Here is a 24,380-nt window from a genome sequence, read left to right on the forward strand (position 1 = left end):
TTTGTCAGGTAAAACTTTTTTGCAAAGTTGAGGCTTCTCGACTCACGCTTAACGGTACTGGGATTGCGTGAACTTTGTGCAACTGACGTCAGAGGGCGCGAAGCCTGAAAATAACAGTGTAGTTGTGTAAATAGGGCATCATAGATAAAGAAACGGATTTGTTTGTGTTTGAGATGAAAGAATCCTGTCAACCGTACGGAAATATTGGTCGTCATTTGCATTCTGTGAGTAGAGCGACAGGAAAAGTGAATGATTTTTGTTGGACAGTTGCTATGCTGTCCCGTATGCGGATGATTCTGACAACTGTTGGCCACAAACTGTGAGCGTTTGAAGTCTCCTGTTAATCAAATTATTTGGCTGGTTCAACTTGACGAGTTTGTTTTACAGCTGACCTACGCCAGGACATGCCGAAATGTTATGGAAGCTCGTTAGTGACATGAAACTAAACAACATGACTTCTTCATATTGTTTTTAGACGAGTGACAAGCAAGGCACCTTGCCACGCTACGTGTTATATTGTGCTTACTGTTTGCCGTTTAAATCATTAATTCCAGTTTTATGCGTTCAGAGTAACTGTTTATGTCAAATTCCAGCGTTCCTAACGTTATGTGATTTTGTGAACATGCACGAGCGAAATTCTACTTGACACGATGCTATGTAGAGGATGAAAGGTTGTGAGGGAAGATGTAAAGTGGACATTTTGCTGCTCAAACGCGTTTTTATGCTTCCAAGCCATTGTGAATAAAATGGCAGATAATGAAGTACTCCAAGAGGAAGCTAAGAGTGTGAAAAGTAACACTGTTACAGTATTGGTGGAGAACGAAACACCGGTGATCGTTTCGGAGGAGGCCAACGGAAGCGATGGAAAATCTCGTTCCTCTTCAATCGCCTGGTCGTCTACTCCGAGTTTAAATCAAAGAAGTACTGAGAAGTTTCGGAGTTTAAAACGACGATCATCGGTGGAAAATTTTGGACAATTTGGCTTTTTGGTGCCTGCTTTGTCTCTAGTTCCTCAGGCTGACGGGGTAGGCTTAAAGTTTAATCGTTTGTTTGGATAACATGGCTTAGACAAAGTCAATCATATAATGATAGCTACATGGGGTTGTTTTTGGGGTAGCTAGTTTTCTAGGCTAAAAAATTTTAGTTACTGAGATCAATCAACTGTAACCACTTGTTAATTAATTAAGGCGTTAAGTGTGCGTGTTCTTCGAGAATTTCAAGAGGTGTTTTGTAATTAGGCCAAAAGTTGTGCAATCGGAACATCTCGTTGATTGACTCTTTAGAAGTTAGACATCTGTCTTGGAATAATAATAATGGTTTTTAAGTTATTTAATGAGCTTGGTGATAAAATTTAAATCTATAATTCAAGTGCTTAGTATTTCTTAAAGATGAGTATCCTTCGCCAGCTTATCTGGATGATGATGATGAGATTTTTAGGAATGGGATCAAATTCAGTCATCCCACAGGAACTCTACTTCCTGTGAAGAAAGCAACAGTAAACTGTAAAGTACATAATAAGCTGAGTTCTACACACACTTTGATTGGTTCTTTGTTATGATCACATTTTGATGTCATTTGTGATCGATTACTGAACAGACTCACAGCAAAAGGGAATCTATTTTTTGAATAAATGCCATCCCTTATGGGTGTTCTTAGATATTCTTGGATGGTCTAAGTCTAAGAATATCCAACCCAGGAACTTCCTCTCCTGGCATGAGTTGATAGACGCTATTCCTGTCAATTGGAAGAAAGAGCTAAAATCTAAGGCAATACCACACACTCCCCCTTTTGACCCTCAGGATTATAACTTGGTTTTAAATTCTGCTAAAGTGTCTTTATCAGAAATGGACACCAAAATGTTTTACGAAGCGCATATGTCTGATTTGCGTGAAACCCCCACAGCACAGTTGAGATATAACGAAATGTTTCACAATTCTGAGCTCGTGTGGAATAAGATCTACAGTTTGCCTTCCAGGTCGCGTTAGATACATATACGAGAGATTTTCAGTACAAAATCTTAAATAGAATATTATTTACTAACTCTAAACTATTTAAGCTTAAACTGGTTGAGTCACCTTTATGCTCATTCTGTGATAAGAATGAGGAAACCCTTGAACATCTTTTTGTTTTTTGTGAACACTCTAGAGCCTTCTGGAAAGAAATCTCTAGTTGGTTACATGAATGCAGTATTGAAACACTTCCTGATCTAACAGATCAAATTAATATTATGTTTGGCTTATTTGATGTCGATAATCACTTTATGCTTTTAAATCACATCATGTTAATAGCAAAGCAGACCATCTTTCTCTGCAGACAGAAATCTTTTACCCCAAGTATTATTATCTTTCTCATGCACCTTAAAAAAATTTTCAGAATAGAAGAATACCTAGCTAAAGAAAAGAAAAAACTAAACCTGCACTAAATGAAATGGGAAAAACTTTTACAATCACTCAGTTGAAATAACTTTACCTTGGGTAGCCTTGTATTAATATTTTTGTTTATTTATTTATTTATTTACTGACCTTATACAATTTTATTTAATTTTATTTACTTTATACTACTGTAATTTTCTTCTTCTTTTTTTTTAATGTAAAACGGAAAAACACAATAAAATATAAAAAAAAAAATCCCTTGTGGGTGCAACCAGGAAAATAGCATGAACATTCTGTGAGGTTATTTTGTCATAAATGATTACTAATTCCTGAACCTCTTGCCCTCCAAGATCTGTAGTCATAATGGCACCATATACATACACTTTGATAAGAAATTAAAGTTATCTGGAGTTCATCTTAGATCTGTTTCATGTTTTCAGGCTGATGCTCTCACCCAGCAGTTTGGTGATCTTCAAGGTACTCACAGAGAACTGAAATTAGCCTCAGCTCATATTGATGATGCACTTAAGGGAAGGTAAGCCCAGTAATGAATGGTTATTGAACAAAAAGCACTCCCCTGCCAATGCTTCTGGATCCAGAATAGGACTCGGTTAGCAATTATACCTATGGTGTGATGTCCTCAAGTTCCCTGGGAAATTGGAAAGTCTTCCCATCATGTTGGTTCATGTCACAAGGATCTATAATCCTCCTCTTTCCTCACATGCAGCCTCTAAGGGATGTCGTATAGGAGACACAGCAGCCTAACTGGTAGCATTCTTGACCCCCTTGGAGAGCTCCGAAGGTTTGATCTCTGGCTGTGTTACTGTGTTGTGTTCTTGGGCAAGACAGATTAGGGGTACTCCCACAGTGCCTATCTCTCCACCCAGGAGTATAAATGGGTAATTGTATTATTGAATTGTTCTGGGAGATAATGGGGAGGGGGGGGGGGGGAACAGTGATGGAATAGCATCCTATCCAGGGGTGGTAGCACAACTACAAAGAGGTAGGACAAATGCAAGCAGCCCCTGCACAGCCTTGTGAGCCACCTGACTTGAGGGCAGACCACTGGACCTGGAAATGTCACAGACTTGAAGTAACACAAATCAATATATTTAGGTTAATTCAATAATAGAATTATTAATAAAAGCTTTTTGTCTTTATTTTCACTCTAGAGGAAGCTATGGAAAGGCTCGCTCATACTTTAAACCAAGGCTTGCACAAAAGTATGTAACAACCATTTCATGAGATCATGAATTAGGTGTTCTTTAAACTTTATTATTAGAATCATTTTTTATTATAATTGTACTAGAGCCATATTTATGATCAGTAACAGTCTTAGGTTGTAAGGCAATCTTTAATCATTAATTTTGATGATGAATTTTTTTGTAGATGCTTTGATATTTTGGACAATCCCTGGTTTCGTTACCTTATCATCTGGAACTCCCTGTTACATTCCTTTCTTATCTTCTTTGAGCCTCCAACTATTCAAGTATTAAGGTAACTTAGTTAAAATGCAATTCATTTGTAATAAAATTGCCATCGTTAGTATTTTCATTTTTATTATTGTCATCACTGTTCTCATTACCAAGATTAGAATAGTCGCTGTCATAGTCACCATTACTATTTACAGGGCATAGCTAGTAAATGGGGTGTACATACAGACAAGTCATTATCATGCATAGTTACCCCTTTGGTATTAAAATTTTAGATCAACATCGGTATCTGAGCATTTGTGCACCTACCCCTCCCTTAACCCAACATTAACCTTGTCTTGTTATCTTGTTAGGGGAGGGGTAGGTACCCAATTCCTCAGATACTGACATTGATAAAGAATTTCTGGTCACAAACTCTCATTAGCATGCTTTGTGTTAGGAAATGCAATTTATAGCAAGACAATCATGGAAAAAAATGAACTGCTTGGCCATCAAAATGTTGCTGGAAATATTCTCTGATCTCCAAACTCTTTCATTGATAACTCACATAGTGTTCTACACTGCTTCTGCAGAGTTCATCCAATTGTCTATGTTCTGAACATGTCCTGTATTATGCTGTTCATCTTTGATCTTGTGGTGCACATTATCTTTTTGACGTGGCCTGTGTTTTGGTCAAGAAGAACTGAAGGAGGCTGGTGGAATGGGTGAGATTTTATTCAGCTACTTGTCATTACTTACATTTTAAAGAAACAGCCATGTGATTGACTAAATGAGGAAAAGCAAGATAGTCAAGAGCTTTTTAAGAGGATGTTTTGAAATGCCTTGAGTTTCTATTAATACTGTAAGAGTTTCAACATTATTGGTATTTTTATCTTTTCATTATTCAGGGTAGAATTTGTACTTGTTTGCTTTTTCACTGTGGATTTTGTATTGCTGGTAATATCCAGGTTTTTAGGAGAGGTAAGTTGAAATGCTAAAAATGCTCCTAGTACATTTATTTCAATGCTTATTGAAGTCTTGAGTTGGAAATTATTTTAATAACTGTTATTCTTTGATTCTTTCTCCACAGTATATTCCGCCCATTTTTAGATCTTTCAGATTAGCACTTATTTTGTGTAAAGTGAAGAATATTCAACATATTTTTAATGTGAGTATTCCCAAAGTGCATCAAATGTCATTTCTGACAACAGTTATATGTAGAAGAAAATTGTCATTAAATTTCATATATATTGTATGATTTCTAAGAAACTATGTTTCATGGCACAAGTAGAAAATTTGAATTTTTTAATCAAATTATTTTATACTCAAGAATGCAACATGAATCTGCAGTTTTTATATTTGAATGGTTGCATTGGAAAAACCTTGAAGTGAATACTAATCAACTACTAAATGCTCCTTTCAAATTGCCTTGTTTCCCTTTGTGGAAAACTGGAAGAATTTGATGTTGCATTAAGAGTCAATGTAGATTCCCATGTATGACATGACATTAGACTTTACAACTTTCTTTCAGTATTTTCTGCATATCTTGCATATTTTTTTAGGTATTAATGACAATTGGATTCAAGCTTTCAAAGGTAATGTGTCTTCTTTTGCTGTTGATGTTTACCAATCTGACATCTAGTATTTTTACAGGGTTTTTATACAAAGCTAATTCTAATCAGTGGGCAAGGTTAAAACCACATTGAAGGAGTTGTTACCCTTATGTGATGTGGTAGATTTGAGAGAGGTTTTCTAGTGCAAGGCCAGGTGCTTTTGCCCAATCTGCTTTGCTATTCTGCTTGCTCTGTTCCTCTCCTTCCTCCCCCTCCCTTCCTGTCTTTGGGTTAGTATTCATTCCCTATTCTGGTTTGCTAGTAGTTTGTTAACAGGTGTCTGGAGGTGGGGTGTGGCCCAGAAGCCTTTAGTTTTTCTCAATTACAAAGAGAGATTTCATTAACTTTTGATCCCTAATTCTCAAAAATGAGTAAATGTTCTTTAGCATTGAAATGACAGCATTTTTAAGTGATTAGTTGTTATGCCTGTTGGTTTTAAATTGAATGAATATTTTTTTCCAATGTTTAATGTTGGATTGTTTTCTTTTTCTAGTTATTTTTTATAATTCTAGTATTCGTTCTGATGTGTGCCTGTATCGGAGTTCATGTCCTTATGGACGCTTATCAGTGCAATGGTCCTTTGGATAATTCATCATCAACAACTGCCCATCATGGGTGAGTTGTTTGATTTTACAGAGATAGCATTTCCAAGAAATGTGTAATCTGGAGATGTTTGATGAAATGGTTCACACCTCCATACCCCTCTGTATGGACTTCCTATTTAATCCTCAGGGCCAAGTTGTTCAAAGCTAGGTTAAGATAACCCAGGGTTTGCATGAAATCTGACCTCAGATCTGAAATATTTAAAAGAATATTTAGTATATTTATATGTGACTAAAATTTGATGCCTGAATGTTCTAAAAAGAATTGAAGAAATAATCTTAAATAGGCCTTTGAAGAAGGGAATTAAGAAACCCAGATTAAAACTTAACCCGGGTTAGCACTAATCAGCCTTTCGAACAACTGGGCCCAGATTTAAAGTACACTACAATAACACAAATTAAACATTTCTGATTGGATCTTGTAAGTGAAAGGGTTATGCCAACATTACAGTGTACCTTTAACTGATGACCCAATACTGTGTTTTTTACATGACTGAGGTTGATGGAGAGCTCTTAGCAAATATCTACCAATCAGATTGCTTTATTACTAGTCACACACTTTGGTTACCTAAGCTTGTTTGATGCTGACACTGTTTATTACCTTTTAGGAAAACAGTTCCATGTTATGTGCAAAGTGAAGGAAAAGTTTACCAAGGGTATGAACTGACTATAATTTAGTCAGACTGAAAATATCATGACAGCTTTGGAATCCATTCTCACTAAGTTCCTAATGCTGTTAAATATTTATCTTTTGCCCTTCATATATAAAATCATTAGGTGAAAATGGTAAACAGAAATTTATTTGTACACATTTAAAATCTTCCAATTAAACCACATTGTCAGTCTGCGAGATGTTTATATCATTTGAACACACTCTATCCTCCGATTATTGTTAGATAGCTAAATAAATGCAATTGTAATTACCAGCTCCCAGTTGGTTTGTTAGCTCAGTTGGTAGGGCATTGCACTACTGATTTTACAGGTCATGGGTTCAAATCCCATTCAGGCCTGAATTTTTTTCAGGCATTATTTTCACTACTGCTTAAGTAGTGTTCATTACTTCAAAGATCACAATTAATTTCTTAATCCTCAGTTCATATTATGTGATTTTCATATATTCGCAGTCATTGATAACTGATTTATATAACTTACATGTTTTATAGAGATGTTCCTCTCTTTCTTCCCTTTGTAGGGCTTTTGATCATGTGGCATTTGGAATGCTTAAGTTGTTTGTCCTACTATCAACTGAAAATTTCCCAGTAAGTATAATACAAAACTGCTGTACCCCAAATACACCTCCCAAATACACTTGCCAATTACCCATGTGGCTCGCACTAAAAGAAGCTTCACACAGGTCTCAAAATTGATGCTTGCAAACTCGCAAAATGCAAGTGATTTAATAATAAACTGCAAATGAGAAAAAAATCCACCAGCAAACATTTGTTACATAGAATCATCCATGTCTCCCAAACATGCAGTAGATGGGTTTTAAATATTTGGTCTCCTTTGTTGTTGTCCTGACAGCCACTTAGTGGCTGTCAGGACAACAACAAAGGAGACCAAATATTTAATAGCTATTTTATTAAACTTTTCAGCTCATTATTAGCCTGTGTGAAATATCAGTTGTAGTCTTTATATCAGGTATGGTCATTGACACTTCAAAGGGAAAGACTTTGCTAGTGGTCTCACCAGTTTGTTAGTGGAAAAAAAATGTTACTCGCAAAACTTTGCAATTGGACTTAAAAGTTAACTTTGAACCCTGTCCACATGGGTCTGTTTATGAGTTTTGTTGTCTTTCTTGCAACAGGAGGTAATGCTTCCAGCCCTTAGAGTGGAATCAGCTTATTTTATTTATTTTGGTAAGGTTTGGATAACTTAGTTTTTTATAATTAATTTTTTATCAGTATTATTGTGATTTGATACCTTCTGTAAAATCTCTTTCGTTTTCAAATTTCGAGTAGCAATTTTTCTCTTCCTCTCCTCCCTTTGTATTCTTTTTGTTTTCATGTGAGATGCATGTGATTTCACAAATTAGCCAATCACGTCATAGAACTCTAATCTTGACATTGGAAAACTGATGTGGACATTTTTCACGTACTTTTCTTATTTGTTTTCGCAGAGTTTTTGATAGCTGTTTAAGAGCTTTCGTTCACATAAACTTGTTACCCCTTTGTTTGAAATTTTAAGAAGTTTCAGAGTTTTTATTTTAGCCGAATTCTGAGGTCCATTGAACAAGTTAAATAAATATTTTCTACAGAGTGTGGACTCTAGCCTCTTTTTTCGTAACTGGATTTTTTACACCTTCTTTAAAATTTTCAGGGCTGTTTGTGTTTGTTGGCGTGTTCTTTTTGACAGCAATCCTTCTGGCAATTGTGGTGGACAGTTATTGGTATGTCATCACAGTTTTAGGGTATCTACATTTATTACATGCATTTTGAAATCACTGGTGATCCTTACAATCTGATTGGCTCTCAGCAGTGTAATTTATTTGTGAGATGCAATATTTTTTGTTCTAAATTGCAACTTTTTCCCAGGAAAATAACCATTTTTCAAGCTTTTCCTTTTTGGTATGTCAAGTGAACAGTGAACAACTCAACTAAGACAGTTTCCAACGTTAACCAATTTTTTCTATGTATATCTAGGGTTTATTCCAAAAAGCATGTCAAGAAAGAACGTACTAGAGAGAGAGCTGAACTGGCAAAGGCTTGGAATCTTTTAGATCCTCTTGGAAAGGGTAGGTTCGCTCCTTTTTTCCATGTTAATAAATAAGTAGATCCGCCTCTCCCATTGGTCCATCCATCTGTCATGCAAACAAATTTATGACCAGACCAATCAATCATTCAGTGATCGATTTAATGATAGATCGCCTCGAAGAAAGGCTAACGATCGAAACGCTAGCTCGAAAAACTCTATGGTGGCCAACTAGCATGATCAATTCGGTTGATAAAACAGAATTACCTTGTAACACACTCACTGACGCACCACCCAGCACCACAGTTTCTTTAGAAGCTTGCCCCCTTTCATCAAATGAAAGATCATAATCAATTTTTTTTTCCAGGAGCCTTGAGCCTCGAAGATGAAAAATTCACTTTGCTGTTTCACCTCTTGAAGCCAAAGGTAGACTTTAACTGAACAAAAGTTACTGATCAGAGAGCTATAAACACTTTCCTTTCTTTAGCAACTATGGTTTTGTATCTCTTCAGAACTCAGATGCAGAGAATTTAGTTCTGATTGAAATGTTAGATACCAATGAGGATGGTGAAGTAGACTCTTTTGAATGGACAACGATGTTGAGCAAGGTGGGAATTTGTGAATAATTGACTAACAGATTCCATGTTGCCGTACACCTGTTTAGTAACAGATCACAGATGACGTCATCATGTGGTAAGATTTAAAACGTGGTACACGAGACGCAGCCGAGTATGTCACTGACGTTCTTGCCACATGTTGACGTCTACTGTGATCTATTACTAAACAGACCTGCAGCAACATGGAATATGCTTGTTTATGTGATGAAAAAGCAAAATGTTAAGTGTAACGTCATCTATGTGTCTGTTCTCCAATAGATCTTAATTAAGAAACAAACGCAATGCGTGTCTTATTCAACTCATCATATAACTCTCGATTGTCCTGCAGGTTTTAAGTCTTGAATTTGAAGATGATGACGACCTTCTGTTACTAGATGAGACAGTAAGGCGATTTAATTTTACTCGTGGGCATTTATTTGTGTGATCACCGCAGACTGTACCTGTCACTGTGTAACGCGTCATTATTGTTTATGTTGCAATTACTTGTACTTTTTGGATCTAAAAATTGTAAGTATGTTCTATAGATCCGTGAAAAAGTGCCCCCCTCTGCTATGCGCCCCTTCTATTGATAAAGATTTGAAATTAGCACCCATCCTCTAATGTAAATAAGTGCCTTCCACTTTAGCCCATTTTCTTGGACGACTGTGGTATTGTTTGTTCTTAAACACTTTCGGACACATTTACACATTCGTACGGTTTTTAGTTTTTGATAACATTTCAAAATTTGAAAATTAATAACGGGTACCAAGGTGACCGTTGCTAAAACTTTACGATCAGTTTTGAATGTCAATATCCGGTGTGTATGCTGTTGACGTTTCAGTAAGTAAGCGCCGCCCTCCCCCTCCCCCCGTTTCTTCAAATTAACGAGGGTTCGATGATTGGCGGCATGTGGAACCATGAAAAATTCGATCTAAAAGAAAAGTAACGAAGGCACGGGAAATTCTAAGACGTTTCATTGAAAAGTTGTTCCCGCTTTTAAAATTTGTTATTTATTTACAATTTTTTTATCCATCTTCAGCCTGGTCTATCAAAGTGGATGATCAGCACTCGAGAAAGCGCCAAATCCCTTTCAGAGGTACGCAGTAAACACTGGCTAAACTAGGAACCATTGTTATGTTTTCCGGTAGCCAAAGTAACGAAAAGTGAAGAAAGTGCTACACTGGGAAACATTTCTTTTGGAAGAAAAATGTGTGTGCGAACAGCACAATTTTTCCAGCTAGGGCCTTTGCTTGTTTCCGACTAGCAAAATTTGTCTCCGCGCCATCTATGCATGTCTCCTGCACAGCTAAACCGGCTAGATTGCCTCCGCAACAATGTTTCGCATCGACTCTTCCTGTAGAAGGCCGTTGTATAATTGAAGCAACGCGTCCAGGCAGTCATACCGTCAAAGATAAGCTTTGATTTTTAACTACAGTGTAGTCTTTTTTTCATAATTTTCTATTAATATCATGCATCTTTATTTCAGAGTATATTATTCTCTCGTTTCATCTTATTCCTGATCATCGTACACTGGTAAGTGTTTTTGCATTATATAATTTTTTAATTTTCTTTCTTGAACAATTAGTGTGTGTTACTCATAAAGAGCCTTTAGAAACTTAGATTGTATGGTGTTTCTCTCGAACAGCATTCTGTTTGCTTTTAAATGGAAAGGACAAGACAAACAGATTGAATTCATAGTACAAGGTTTGTCGTAAGTTGCTGTATAGTTTCTGTTAATTCTATAGCAGCGCTGGTTTTAGTTGACGACTGATATCTTTCAGTAATGATAAAGAGGGGCAATGGAGATTAACTTAAAAAAAAGTTCAGAAGATATTTCCAATCGCGCTGTGTTTTAATCCTCGTTTTTCCATTTTATTATTAGCATTTCAAACATTTTTTTCTCCTTTTTTTGTAGTATTTAGAAGTGTTATCGTTACAATTTTCCTGGTAAGTTTTCTATTTTTTTTTAATGTTAATAATGTAAACGAAAATAAGTAACTGTGTAGCTTTTGTTATTCAGTACTGCGCTTTGGAGAAATTTTCAACTGAGTATTACTATTACTTTGGTTTTGTTCTACTTCGCTCTGTGATTGGTCAACAAACTCGCCCCACTCGCTTAACTAATCAAATGCAAAACTAAAACCCATCACGACTTGGTCGCCTTCGTTTTCCTGCGCTGTAGGCGGTTTACTAGTTTTTACTCTGAGTTCTTACTGGTTCTTCAGGATTTTTCCTTTCTTCTGATTGGTTCTAGTTACTTTGGTCTTGGTTTTAAGACACTCAATGAAATTATCACATTTAAGTGGTGCTCAATTCTGTTGTTTAGATTGAAGGCGGCACACGACTTGTGGCATTAGGAAGACGAATTTTACAACCACAGGAGATTCTGGACCTTCTTTTGGTGAGCAGTACAGAAAGTTTCTGAGATATATTTTTCCTCGCCTTCTTGGCTCCCATTTTCATTTTTTTTGTTCTCTACCCATCCTCCCCTCTCCTTCACTTCCTCGATGCAGCGATCTCCCCCTTTCCCTCCCCTCCCCTCCCAGACTTATACTTTTTGAACTCTCTTTCTTCTCACAGGATTAGCAGCCATGATCCGGAACATTTCTTTTCATCTTTCAGGTCGTCTTAGCTTTCTGCTCAAACTTTGTTTGGTACACCAACTACCCAGACTTCTTCTGGTTCAGAGATTATGCGACGACAATTTCCAGCCTAGCTGTGTTTTGTCGCCTTCCGTTCAACAACAGTCAGCTGAAGCAAGCTGTTTCCATCTTCTCTAGGATCGCACCAGTAATGGTGGATCTTCTGTGTCTCTTAGGAATCATTTTGTGAGTTCAAATATTTGAGTGCCAAGTCTGAAAAGAAACTTTCTGTCTTCTTTACCCTTAACAGTGTTAATTGTGTTAAGGTTGATCAGGCCGAGCAAATCGATGAAACAAATGAAATATGACGAGGTTGAAAGTTTCATCTGGCTACGTTGAAGTCAGGCCTATGCAATGTTTGGATTGCTCTAGTTTTGCTGAGGTTAAGAAACTGGAATAAGTGTTTGATCTAATGTAACTCCTGGGTCCAAACCTGTTACGTGGGAAGGATAGATTCGAGGCTTTAGTGGTATTGGTAAGCTTAGCTTAGCTTCTTTTGTTTACCTTCGCATCTTTGTGTTTTATGGTGTGCAGGTTTCTGTTAGCGAGCGTGGGAATGGAGCTGTTTCATGACGTGAGTGAGACAAGCGAAGGACATATGTATCTTCCAGAATGCGGTTTAGGATTTCAAACATTTTGGTAAATTGTCATCAGCGAATTATGTTCCGCGTTTAAGATGAAACTTTTACCAGTACTTTTTTTTTCTGAAATAAGATATCCTCATAAAACAGAGCTGTCAAAAAAGCTAGTTGTCTACCACGCTCAGACCACCACCTTCACATAATTCTGCCCAACTTTCTGATGAAAAATACCAAATCTGTGAAATTTATTCAATACCCATTACTCACTTTTTAAGTTGAAATGAAATCATGATTTACCATTAACAAAGGTGGATGTCAGAATTGGTTTCACGTTCCGAATTTGCGCGAAGGTTAGAGTGAACTTCGTGGAACACCTGGCACATTTTATTTAAATAGTTCCAAGTCTTTCGTGTCATCTAACGCCGGAAAGAACATGGTGTTTACCAGACCCTGCATGCCTGCCTACTATTTCTTGTTTGCCTTCTACTTTCGAAACTATTGACAGACCTATGCTAAAGTGGTTCTCCTTTTTTGTTCAGGTGCGCATGTCTGATCTTGTTCCAGATGGTAACCACGAGTAACTGGCATGAAATCATGAACTCAGTAAGTTAAAATTTGCTTTCTCGACCTTCTTTGTAAACGGGGGGAGGGGGGGGGAATAGCAAAAAAGGAGGAGGGCACAAGTGATGGGGTGTGCGGGGGGAGGGGGGATTCTCGATGAACAGAGAAAATACAGGGGGAAAAAAGAGACCGCATAGGTCTGACATTACATATAAATGTAAATTGTAAGATCTGCGAAGAACAATAAAACTACATTCCCTTCATTGACCGTATTTTGCACTAGTAGAACCGAGTGGGGGTGGGGGTGGGGGGGCGAGGGTCCGAAAGTACGCTTTGCCCCCCCCCCATGTTAAGAAAACGTGATAAACTATAATTTGAAACAACTTGGCATGTCCCAAAATGCAAGTAAAACACAACAGAAGGGTCTACCTCCCTTACAAGATAATACTGCTTCCACTCCCCTCCCCCCGGCAATTAATTTACTTACATTACATGTGCACTTCAGAATTAAAGAACCTCATCTGGGTTTACATAGCTTCGTTGAACACTCACGAGTTTGGGAGAATTTAAGACAGCTACGCCAATAAACTCCTTTGTGTTTAGTTGAGGCTACGTACACAGTGAAAAAGTTCTGTATTGCTGTTGTAAAGTATTTGTCAAAAATTTGCACGAACCTGAAATGTTATAACCGTTTTAACATACTTTCATCTATCGACCAATGAGAGGGCACCCAGAATTTAAGGTGTTTTATAAAAATTGCTGGTGGATATTTTTCAAAGTTTTCTCGCGAAATATTGAAAGTTGTATTTCTCTTTTTCATTTACCAGGTGATGGAAGCCACTCGATCGAACTGGACCAGTTTGTATTTTGTTGCAGCATATATCTTGGTCAACATGGTGATCATGAAGTGAGTGTTGTGTTAAAGGTTGTCTTTCTTAATTTTCGGCTCTATGAAAACCACTCAACGCTACTATGTCAAGTAGCATCGCTGACTAGCTTGTTTGTAAACTGTGAATCAACGCGGTAAACTTAACGTCTTCCATTCAACAAAAGAATCTTCACACTTATTTTTTGGATTACCACAACTCACTTACAATACTAACATTAATAACGGTGCGATTATTACATACCATGTCAACATTTTGACAGCAGCAACATTGCTTGGAATTCTCACGTCCTGCTTACAATTGTTACATTATTTATGATACTGACCAATAACTTATTACAATGTTAGTAATATTTATGGTTATTAGTGACTAATGCTTATTTTTTAACAGTTTATTCGTAGCCATAGCCATCGAAGCTTTTAACAAACTTGGGACATTGGATGAAGATCAGCCGCAACTGAGGCCACACATTGAGACACAAGCATCAGACCAGTACCACTTCACTACCACTTCAGACGTAAGACAGCTTTGCATTCTAAACAAGTTTGTGTATCGCAAGTTAACCTTCTTTCCGTCTCTACCTACCCCCTTCCCCCTACTAGCTTTCCATTAGGTTTCTGGGGGTAGCTGTACTCCTGGCCGCTTGATGCCGAAAAAAACCGGGAAAAGCTCTACGCGCGGGGGGAGGGGACCACTTGGTTAGCAAGCTGACTTGTCGATTTCATGAATCTCTGCCCACAGGTCTCAATGAAGCATCAAGCTGTCCATATGATCAGCAGCGTGGCCAGCAGTTTATTCGGAAGTGTTAGGGTAAGTGCTTTGTACTCAGGTGTCACGCACTTTTTTGTTAATCTGCCTCGACTCTTTGTTGATACCAAGTGATATTTTCCTTTGATCTGTCAGGCCTTTGTGATCACCGTAATTTTGTTTTTATGAAAAAAAAACGCTGAAAATATCAAATCAAAACTTCGAGGAAGAATATCATGGTTTCTAAAAAGCGGATCACTTGTCCAAAACAAGTCTCTATTTTCCGTTTTGGAAATCTAGGCTTTCCAATGGTTTTCATACCGTTGTTTTATGATTCCAGTGTGAGTCGCTATTTTGGTCCAACCTTTGACACTTGACTCTTTACCACAGGCAGACCAAGTTGCAGAGAGAAGACAATCCCTAACAGCAGCAGACGCCTTCAACTTTCAAGTTAGAAGAGGCACAATCAAACGAGGATCAATCATGAAGGTACTGTCGTTGGAGCAGTTGCTTGGCGCCACTCTCTCGACTAATCAGATGTTAGCCTTACAACAATCGCAACTTGTTCCCTTGCGTTTTCCGCCATCCGGGCAGTTTGCTTGTTTTGCATCCTTGGGTTTTGTTCCCATTGGTTCCTGCGATACTTTCCTTCGCTCAGATTGGTTGTTTTGGTTGTTGAGATTTCTACGCTTTTTGTTTTGCGGCACTCAATCGAGAGGCGCTCTGAAGAGTTAGGGGCTGGTGCTCATAGGAAGTGTCCTGTCAAAATATGTCGCCACTCAAGGGGAACGGAGAATTTTTTCAGTACAATATACCCCAGACCCCGGTTGTTCGAAGGCTGGATAACACCATCCACCGAATAAATATCAATCCGGTGGATAACGCAGAAAATCTTGTTAACACTTTCCACTGGATGGTGATTTATCTGTTGGATAGCGTTATGCGCCCTTTGAACAACTGTTTCCAGATGAATACACGAGATCATGGTGCAAGGACCTGTGATGTCAAAAACGCCCTGTATCTAGCAAGAATTTCGTCGCTGCTAGCGTTGCACTAATATCGATGTAATAGCAAGCAAGTAGATTATGGTAGTTCTGTACGCGATACCTTTTGGTTGGCTGTGCGATAATCGTGACGCTGTTTCTCTTCACTTAATTTTTATTTCTTTCTTTCGTTCTTTTTCATAGCATAGACAAGCCTCTATAGAGAAAAACGCCGAAGGAGACAAGAAGGAAGACGTAAGCAAATGTGTGTTATTGAAATGTGATAACTGTAAGTTGAGGGAAAAGATTATGCCTAAGCAACTTGGCTGGCAGCTTAATTACTTGTTGGAGATTAGTTTCGCCAGGAGGCTCAGAAGGTGAGAGATTTCTCCCGGGGGGGGGGGGGGAGGGGCGCACATTGTTAGAACCAATTCTTTTCAAGGTTATTTACCAAGGAGGTTGTCCTTAGATACAGTTGTCCCCTCTTAAGGACTCACATACTTTTAAGACATTATTTCTCGTAAGGGGGGTCCGGTTAGGATTAATTTTCAGCTTAACCAGAGGAGGAGCCAATTCCCTCATGGGAGGGGGGGGTTAGTGGAGAGGTGTAAAGGCGGCTAGAAAATGGAGATTATTTTCTCCCTGGATGCCTGTCAATAAAAAGTTGAAGAGGCTCAGATACCAGTTGTAGATTGTGTTTCCCCCCCCCCCCCCCACCCTCACTTTTTTAGAAGATTATCATCGCAAAGGGGTTTAAATATTAGACGAGGCTGGGAAGAGATCAGAAGCTTTGGAGTTGCGGATTTGATCACATAAAATTAAAACAATGATTTTTTTTGTGATGTAGGATGAAGTGTTTGTTCAAGAAGGAAATGTACGGGAAAAAGGTGACAAGGTAAGGAACTGGTTTTTGTTTGTTTTTGTTTTTCTTGTGCTTTTCTCGAAAAGGAAGAAAGTAAAGCCTTTCACTGGCTACCTGTGCTGAGAGGCTCATGAGTATTTTTTGTCGAGTTTTTCTCTTGGAATCGCTGTGACCACTTAACGCTTTGTTACCTGTACAAGGTCTGTGAAGTTCTGTCTGTGACCATCTCAAGTGAATTGTAGGAGATTGTTGTGCGCAAAACACATAGATTGAAGTCTGTGACTTTCGTATTTCAGAGAGAGCGGGTCCTTAAGATGCGAATGAAGGAGAAGAAACGAGCGAAGCAGAAAATGGCCAATGCTGAACACAAGGTACGAGTGGCGACGGCGTTCAGAGGAAACAGAGAAACTGACTTGGACTTACAAGTTGGAGATGAAGTTACTGTGCTTGTCAAGGTAAGGCCTGGTGGTGTTTAACTACGTGAGACCCTGTGCATGCCGGATAACTGTACTTGGGTACCCTGTGATCCGTCTTAAGATGTCGATGGCAAATCTTTTCCCACAACAAAGCGTTTAAATGAACTTGCGGCAGTTCATGGAGAAATGATGACTATAGTTTCGTCTTTCCTTTTCTCATTTTAGAAAGATGATTGGTGGCAAGGACGATGTAGAAGTAAAGTAGGATGGTTTCCTGGTAAGCTGTAGTTCGTTCTTTTAGTCTTGGTTGTTCGAAGGGTGAATAACGCTTTCCATTAAATAAATCTCCATCCGGTGGATAGCGCAAGACATTTGGTTAACATTTATCCAACGGATAGCGCTATCCGCTCTTTGAACAACTTGGACTTGATGACTACCTGTCGGCTTGTGTTGAACGAGTAAAATAGCTTTGTCGTAAACTATGTATATGGAAAGTCTGGATGTGTTTATCTTTGGTGTTTGCTGCTAGCTGGGTCTGTTTTCATTTACCAGCATTCTGACGGGCTTCAGGTTAGTCTTTGTCCCCCGTAACACTCATACCCTATATTTAGCCATCTTTAATGGACAATCTTGGTCAAAATTCCTCATGCAAGAAGTTCGGACGGACGAATAATCACGGAGAACAGTTTCACTGACAGCCTCTGTTTTCCGCTCACTCGCTCCTTTGGTCGTCTCCGCTGACTGAGAACCTGGGGCGGGCTTGGTCAATAACGCTTTTGTCTTCTATTATCCCTAGCCTCTCACGTGATCTTAAGAACAGTAAAGGCTGTTCCGGAGTATGGAAAACACAGATCAAGGAAATCCACTGCAGGGACTAGTGGAGAAAGCCCCTCCCCCTCCCCCATAGCCGCTGAGGACGAAAATGCGAACAGCAAGGTACACTGCTAATTTTAAATGCTTGTATTGTTACATGGCTTTTAGCCTGAGAGGGGCTTTGCGGCATTTGGACAACCTAATTCCGACTAGCTGATGATTATTAGAGCGCTTTTCGATTGAATGGCGTAAAACCAAAGCCAGAGTTATCACAACAGCCAATCAGAAGAAAGGAAATATCACAAAGAGCCAATGAGAACTCAAAGTGAAAACAACCAAACTATTTAAAGCGCGGGAAAAGGCGGGTGACCAAGTCGTCGTGCTTGGTTTTTGTTTTGCATCTGATTGGTTGAGAGGTCGGTGCGAGTTTCCTGGACCAATCACAATGCGAGGAAAAGTGAAACCAAAATAACTCATAACCCTGGATTACTTTCGACAATCACAGGATAATTGTACGTTCTTTAATATAACCTTAAATACTTGAGACAAAGAGCCGTGGTGGCGAAGTGATTGGCGCATTGAACTTCGGTTAGAGAATAACCAGTTCGCGCCCTGGCCGGGTCATTGTGTTGTGTTTTTGGATAAGACATGTGACTCTAACAGGGAGTCTATCCACTCAGGGGAATAAATGAACTGTCACAGAAAACTGGCGAAATGCAGAAGAATAAGCTTGGAATGATTAGCTTCTCATTTGGAAAGAGTAGAAGCATGCTGCGGAAAGCGGGATCCGATGTTAGCTTTTTAAAGCTGAAAATTGATTGAGATTAGCGGCTAATTTTTGTGTCTTGTTTAACGAAATAGAAAGCTAAGCGTTTTCCACAATTCCAGGTACAAGATCTTGTTAAGGAAAAAAGCTCGTCTTCTTTGGGTCGAAAAGAAAACACCTTCTTCCGTGATAGATCCTCCACATCAGGCAGCCAAGTTCCGTGAGTAAAACACGCTTTGAAGAGCCCTTTAACAATATTTTTCCATTTAAATTGCTCCTCGAGGGATTTTGATAACTTATTGAATATGCCGCTTGCGCTTGTGCCCGCAAAAGCGGCCGAAAGATAAAGCCCAAACACGAGAGCTTGTACACTAAATAGGCAGTGGTAAGAGGTCCTATAGGGGTAGGTACGTCATGTATGGGGACATGCCTATAGGGGGCCGTATACCAATGGTAACTGGCTTTTATCGAAACACCTGATTCATCAGAATGCACGTAAAAATTTGAAGTACTTCGCAAGGGTTCTTGGTCTGAAATAAATCTTTTCAACCCATTCTGTGGTTTTGTTTTTTTTGCAGCAGTACACCGCCAGCTGTGAGAGGCCGGGTATGAAGCGTTGTGTCTTTTGAAACATAAGAAAGTGATCTTTACACGGTTTGATTCATATCTTCACTTCCAGAGCTATTGATCCAAGACCATTTTTGGTTCTCTTGTAGGTGAAACTGAAAAAAACTGGTGACTGGAGAAGGGAAATTCTAGGAGACATGACTGTCATGAACGCAGAGGAGGTACTGTGTTGAGTGTATTTGCTATTAATACTGGATCTCCACAAAGAGTCCCAAAAGGCTCGCCAAAGTTCTGCCCGTTTCTAAGCTTTTCTCACTTGGTCCCATAATCGTTCGTTAGCAGGTTGAAACCCCACGTAAGCCCGAAATCGGACGAAGCAACAACAACAACAACAGCTCTTTATTCAAAACCTGTATTTATGGTAATTGTTTCACTAATAATTACGAAAAGTGCCTGCCCTAGCTGGTCAGACAGAACCGTCCGGAATTAGACGAAGCCACAGCGCCGCATGCGATCGGCAAAGTTAACAAACTTTTTAACTCCTCTTTGTTCTGTCTTCTAGTTACGCGAATTGAACAGTATCATGAGAGCGGAGCTGAGAACGCCAACAGGACTACGCTCAAAGAGACTGGTGATTGACGTTGATCAAATTAATTTTATTCAAGCTTATTTAATAGAACCAATTTTTGACTGGACGCCTAAAATAATGCAAAATTGCACTGGTTTTGCTTCACCTCGTTCTGTGATTGGTCCAGAAAATTCGCACCACCTTTTCAACCAATCATGTGCGACTTGGTCACCCGCGTTTTCCCGCGCTTCGGGCAGTTTGCTTGTTATTACTTTGATTTCTGTCGGCTTTTAGTAACACACTTTGATTTTTGTTTTACAGCACTCAAAATGCGCTCAAAAAAATTGATGTCCCTCATATTTAAAAAGAAACTCTCAAACTGACTTTAAAGAAGCTACATCACATTTTGTAGATCCACAAAGTCTAACCAAATTTTGTTAAAGTCCGATATTTACAATCCGATGTGATTCTCCGCCATCCTTGCTCATCTATTCATTCTTTAAACATACTCCTGCTCCCTTGATGTTCCTCTACTCCATCAACCCTTCACTCCCGAGATCTAAGTACTAATTCTCCTTACCGTCAGCCATATATTTCTCATAAACCTGATCTGAGAATTTGGTGTTTAATCAAGCCATATCCCCGAGTGGATGGTTTTTTTTCTGCTTTCTCCCCATCACCCTCCTACTTGACAGTGTATTGATATTGTAAGGAGAAATTACTTATTGATCTCCTCTTGGGGTTAGAAGATATGTCTGGGAATTGTTAACGATGAGAATTATTTTTCATGCCATGATGGTATTTTCTTTCAGGGTCCACTAAGATTGAACGGTGACGATGATTCTATAAGGTATGTTCTGAATAATGTGATCTGTTGCCAGTCATCTTTGTTAATCTTTACAGATTAGGTTGTCTGAGTTTAATTTGCAATTTCTTTTCCTTCATTTTCCAACCAGGGAATGTTTCATTAGCGAAGACCACGAGCTCGTGGAAATAAACCAAGGTGAAAACGGTTATCTAAAACCTGAATGACGTAACATCCGGAAAAATTTTACGCAAGAATTGTTGTGCTAAACACAAATTTTCTTGTCCAAAACATAGAAATCAAGTGAATGCCTGACCAGTGGGCTATACATAAGGGATTACAGGTGTCTTAATTTAGTGCATAGCCTTGATGTGCTGATGCATATGCAGTTATATTTGACAGGAGTCCACCATATTGTTGGATTTAACACTAAAGTTTAAGAATTTGAATCATGCGAAATGTATGACGCGCAGAGGGGAGACGTCTTCTTCAGATCTTGGTAGAGGAGAAATAAAGACATCTTTCCTTATCTGCATACAGGTATCACAGTTTGGGAACCTGTATATGAGCGAATACGACCTGTAAATTTTCAGTGGGGAACGAATTTTTGATCAATTTTTCGAACATATCATGATTGTATTTGGCCTTTTCTTTTTCAGGTCGACCAAACAGTGCTCTGGATCCCAGGCCTTACTCTGGGCGTTATTTAGGCAGGTCCAGTAGTCCTCGGTTTAGTCAGAATTCTGTTGGCCCTTTGAACAGATTACGAACCGAGAGTGGAAGCAGCAGTGAACGGTCGCCATCATCAGCAAAAATACCTTCGGTTGAGGTACGTGTAGGCAGAGAGCACAGTGATTTTTAATTTAATAACCCTTCAACTCCCAAGATCTGATTGCTAATTCTCCAGCTGCTACACATTTTCTCGTAAATGAGTCAAGAGAATTTGGGGTTCGATCAATGTAACAACTTGTACGTGATAATTTTGAGTATTCTCATTTCCTGTTTGCTGAATAATGTATGGATTCTCTGGGGAGAAGTTACATGCTAATCACTTCTGGAGACAAAGATTAATGCTCATTTGTGATGAACATTTTAAAGGAGAGGTTTTTTCTTGTAATTTTTTTATGCATTTTCTTTTGGTTTTTTCTTTTTTTTTTTTTTTTTAAGTTCTTCAGTCCCGGTACCCCAACACCACCCTCCACAACCACAGAGCAGCTCTCGTCCTCATCCGCAAATAGTGCCAGGCTCTCTTCAAGCCCGAAATTATCGCCAAAGCAAAAGAGACCTGTGGAGAAGCCCAAGAATGGTGAGATGCCACAGTGGATGAAAAACTTTGTCGAAACAAACAATTTAGTGGTCGGTAAAGATATTAAGTTGGACGAATCAAAGGCTGAGGGAAGACGGGGCTCATCAACTTCTCCATCTGGCACAGGAACTACAAAATCAGGAACTAAAACAAAAACGGGATCTAAATCCTCCAGATCGGGATCACCGCGGGGTTCAGGATCCCCGAGGAGTTCCGGAGGTACTAGCGGGACAAAATCCCGCTCGTCTCCCGGTGTTGCTAAGAAAGGAGGGACAAGTCCCGTCGGATCCCGAAGTCCTGGAGGAAGGCCTGTCACACCGGGCAAAGGACTTAATAGGCAATCCGTTTCATGAGACTGTTTTTATTTAGAAGATAGAGCTCCTCTTTGAACAAGATTAGCTGATCACGCTGGGTTGTTGGGTGACACAAAACATGAAAACGAGGGTGACCTTCTTCTGGTCACACAATTGACCATCGTGGAGAAAAGGGAAGTTTCAAATTTAATTCATACTCAGGAGTTTTACTGTTCAATCCTACCAAGGATATCCAAGCGTATTCCTCAGGGGTAAGGCAAGGAGTCGTTGTCCGCACTACCTCTGTGTGCTACTAGTCAGGGGAACTCTCTCCAGTCCCCTGTTAGAGAGAAAATGACTCATCCAAGTTAGTGTAACACACAACACACATAAGATAATTTATTTTTCTGTTTTGTAGATATATTTCATGTAGTTAGTAAAGTATTTTCTAATGTTCCCTTCTGAAATATTTGGTATTAAAGATATTGTGCGAACACTGTTTTCCTTTTGTCTTTCCATGTGCCCCTATCACTTGTTCCTCTGAATACATTCCCTTTGTGCGTGACTCTGTCATCGTGGTAAGTTTCTACTCCTTCAATTTTCTTACGTTCATATCGCGACCAAAATAAATATTTCGCGGACAGCTATCAACAAAATTTAGTGAAAAAGGAAAAGTGTGGAGTGAGAGTTAATGTTAGGCAATGGTCCCTAAAAGCTCATTACCAAATTTCTATTCTTTCATTATTCATGCGCTTGTAACTCTGGGCAAAGAAAGAATTCTGGAACAAGTTATATCACGTTAGAAAGAACGCGATTTCTTGTGTATTGTGCGCAAGTGTCAAAGGTACAGTTCTCTTGTGGGCTGAAAAAATCCCCTCTGAATATTAAAACAATAGAGTTTTGTTAATGAGTTTAACAACTCAGTTTACTTATGGTTCTTCCAGGTTCCAAAAAGCTCATTAACAAATTTTTATTAATTTAATATTCATGGTTTATATCTCCGAGAAGCGGAGTAATTCTGGGACAAGTTCTATCACGTTAGAAAGAGCGTGATCAGCTGTGTATTGTGTGCAAGTGTCAAAGTTACAGCTCTTTTGTAGGCCGAGAAAATCCCCTCTGCATATTAAAACAATAGAATCTTGTTAATGAGTTTGAAAACTTAGTTTAGCTCGTGTATCTTCCAAGTTTCCAGAAGCTCATTAACCAATTCCTATTGTTTCAATATTCATGGGCTTTTTCTTCCGAGAAAAGAGGGAATTATGGGACAAGTCATATCACGTTGGAAAGAGCATGATTAGCTGTGTATTGTGTACAAGTGTCAAAGTTACAGCTCTTTTGTGGGCTGAGAAAATGTCCTCTGAATATTGAAACAATAGAATTTTGTTAATTAGTATGAAAACTCAGTTTGGCTTATGATTCTTCCAAGTTGCCAGAAGCTCGTTAACCATTTTCTATTGTTTCAATATTCATGCGCTTATATCTCCGAGAACAGGGGCAACTCTGGGACAAGTTATATCACGTTAGAAAGAGCATGATTAGCTGTGTATAGTGTACAAGTGTCAAAGTCACAGCTCTCTTGTGGGCCGAGAAAATCCCCTCTGAATATCGAAACAATATAATTTTGTTAATGAGTTTGACAACTCAGATTAGCTCGTGGATCTTCCAAGTTGCAAGAAGCTCATTAACCATTTTCTATAGTTTCAATATTCATGCGCTTATATCTCCTAGAAAAGGGGCAATTCTGGGACAAGTTATAGTGCGTTAGAACGAGTGTAATTAGCTGAGTATTGTGTGCAAGTGTCAAAGTTACAGCTGCCTTGTGGGCCGAGAAAATCCCCTCTGAATATCGAAACAATAGAATTTTGTTTATGAGTTTGAAAACACAATTTTGCTCGTGGATCTTCCAAGTTACCAGAAGCTCATTAACCAATTCCTTTTGTTTCAATATTCACGGGCTTTTTCTTCCGAGAAAAGAGGGAATTATGGGACACGTTATATCACGTTAGAAGGAGGATGATTAGCTGTGTATTGTGTGCAAGTGTCAAAGTTACAGCTGCCTTGTGGGCCGAGAAAATCCCCTCTGAATATTGAAACAATAGAATTTTGTTAATGAATTTGAAAACTCAGTTTAGCTCGTGGATCTTCCAAGTTTCCAGATGCTCATTAACCATTTTCTATTGTTTCAATATTCATGCGCTTATATCTCCGAGAACAGGGGGAATTCCTAGACGAATATAGTGCGTTAGAAACAGCATGATTAGTTGTGTATTTTTTGCAAGTGTCAAAGTTACAGCTCT

General features: G+C 38.9%; 1 protein-coding gene across 1 annotated transcript; it reads left to right on the forward strand.

Annotated features, from left to right (window-relative positions):
- The first annotated feature begins 53 nt into the window (after positions 1 to 53).
- LOC113673919 (uncharacterized) lies at positions 54 to 22,577 on the forward strand. Its single transcript, XM_089194714.1, has 42 exons — positions 54 to 1,025; positions 2,813 to 2,907; positions 3,545 to 3,595; positions 3,762 to 3,869; positions 4,378 to 4,509; positions 4,693 to 4,765; positions 4,875 to 4,952; positions 5,347 to 5,379; positions 5,891 to 6,012; positions 6,608 to 6,655; positions 7,192 to 7,258; positions 7,807 to 7,858; positions 8,319 to 8,388; positions 8,642 to 8,733; positions 9,058 to 9,116; positions 9,203 to 9,298; positions 9,636 to 9,689; positions 10,326 to 10,382; positions 10,773 to 10,819; positions 10,932 to 10,990; positions 11,202 to 11,233; positions 11,613 to 11,687; positions 11,909 to 12,114; positions 12,463 to 12,567; positions 13,049 to 13,112; positions 13,898 to 13,977; positions 14,348 to 14,474; positions 14,699 to 14,767; positions 15,095 to 15,193; positions 15,892 to 15,942; positions 16,535 to 16,582; positions 16,846 to 17,004; positions 17,191 to 17,242; positions 17,762 to 17,901; positions 18,667 to 18,764; positions 19,123 to 19,150; positions 19,261 to 19,332; positions 19,674 to 19,742; positions 20,492 to 20,529; positions 20,636 to 20,682; positions 21,144 to 21,313; positions 21,652 to 22,577. The coding sequence occupies exons 1-42, from the start codon at positions 747 to 749 to the stop codon at positions 22,141 to 22,143; spliced, it is 3,993 nt and encodes a 1,330-aa protein (XP_089050840.1). The 5' UTR covers positions 54 to 746; the 3' UTR covers positions 22,144 to 22,577.
- The last annotated feature ends 1,803 nt before the right edge of the window (positions 22,578 to 24,380 follow it).

Source organism: Pocillopora damicornis, chromosome 14 (genome assembly GCF_964200805.1).
Source record: "Pocillopora damicornis chromosome 14, jaPocDami1.2, whole genome shotgun sequence".
NCBI classification, from domain to species: domain Eukaryota; kingdom Metazoa; phylum Cnidaria; class Anthozoa; order Scleractinia; family Pocilloporidae; genus Pocillopora; species Pocillopora damicornis.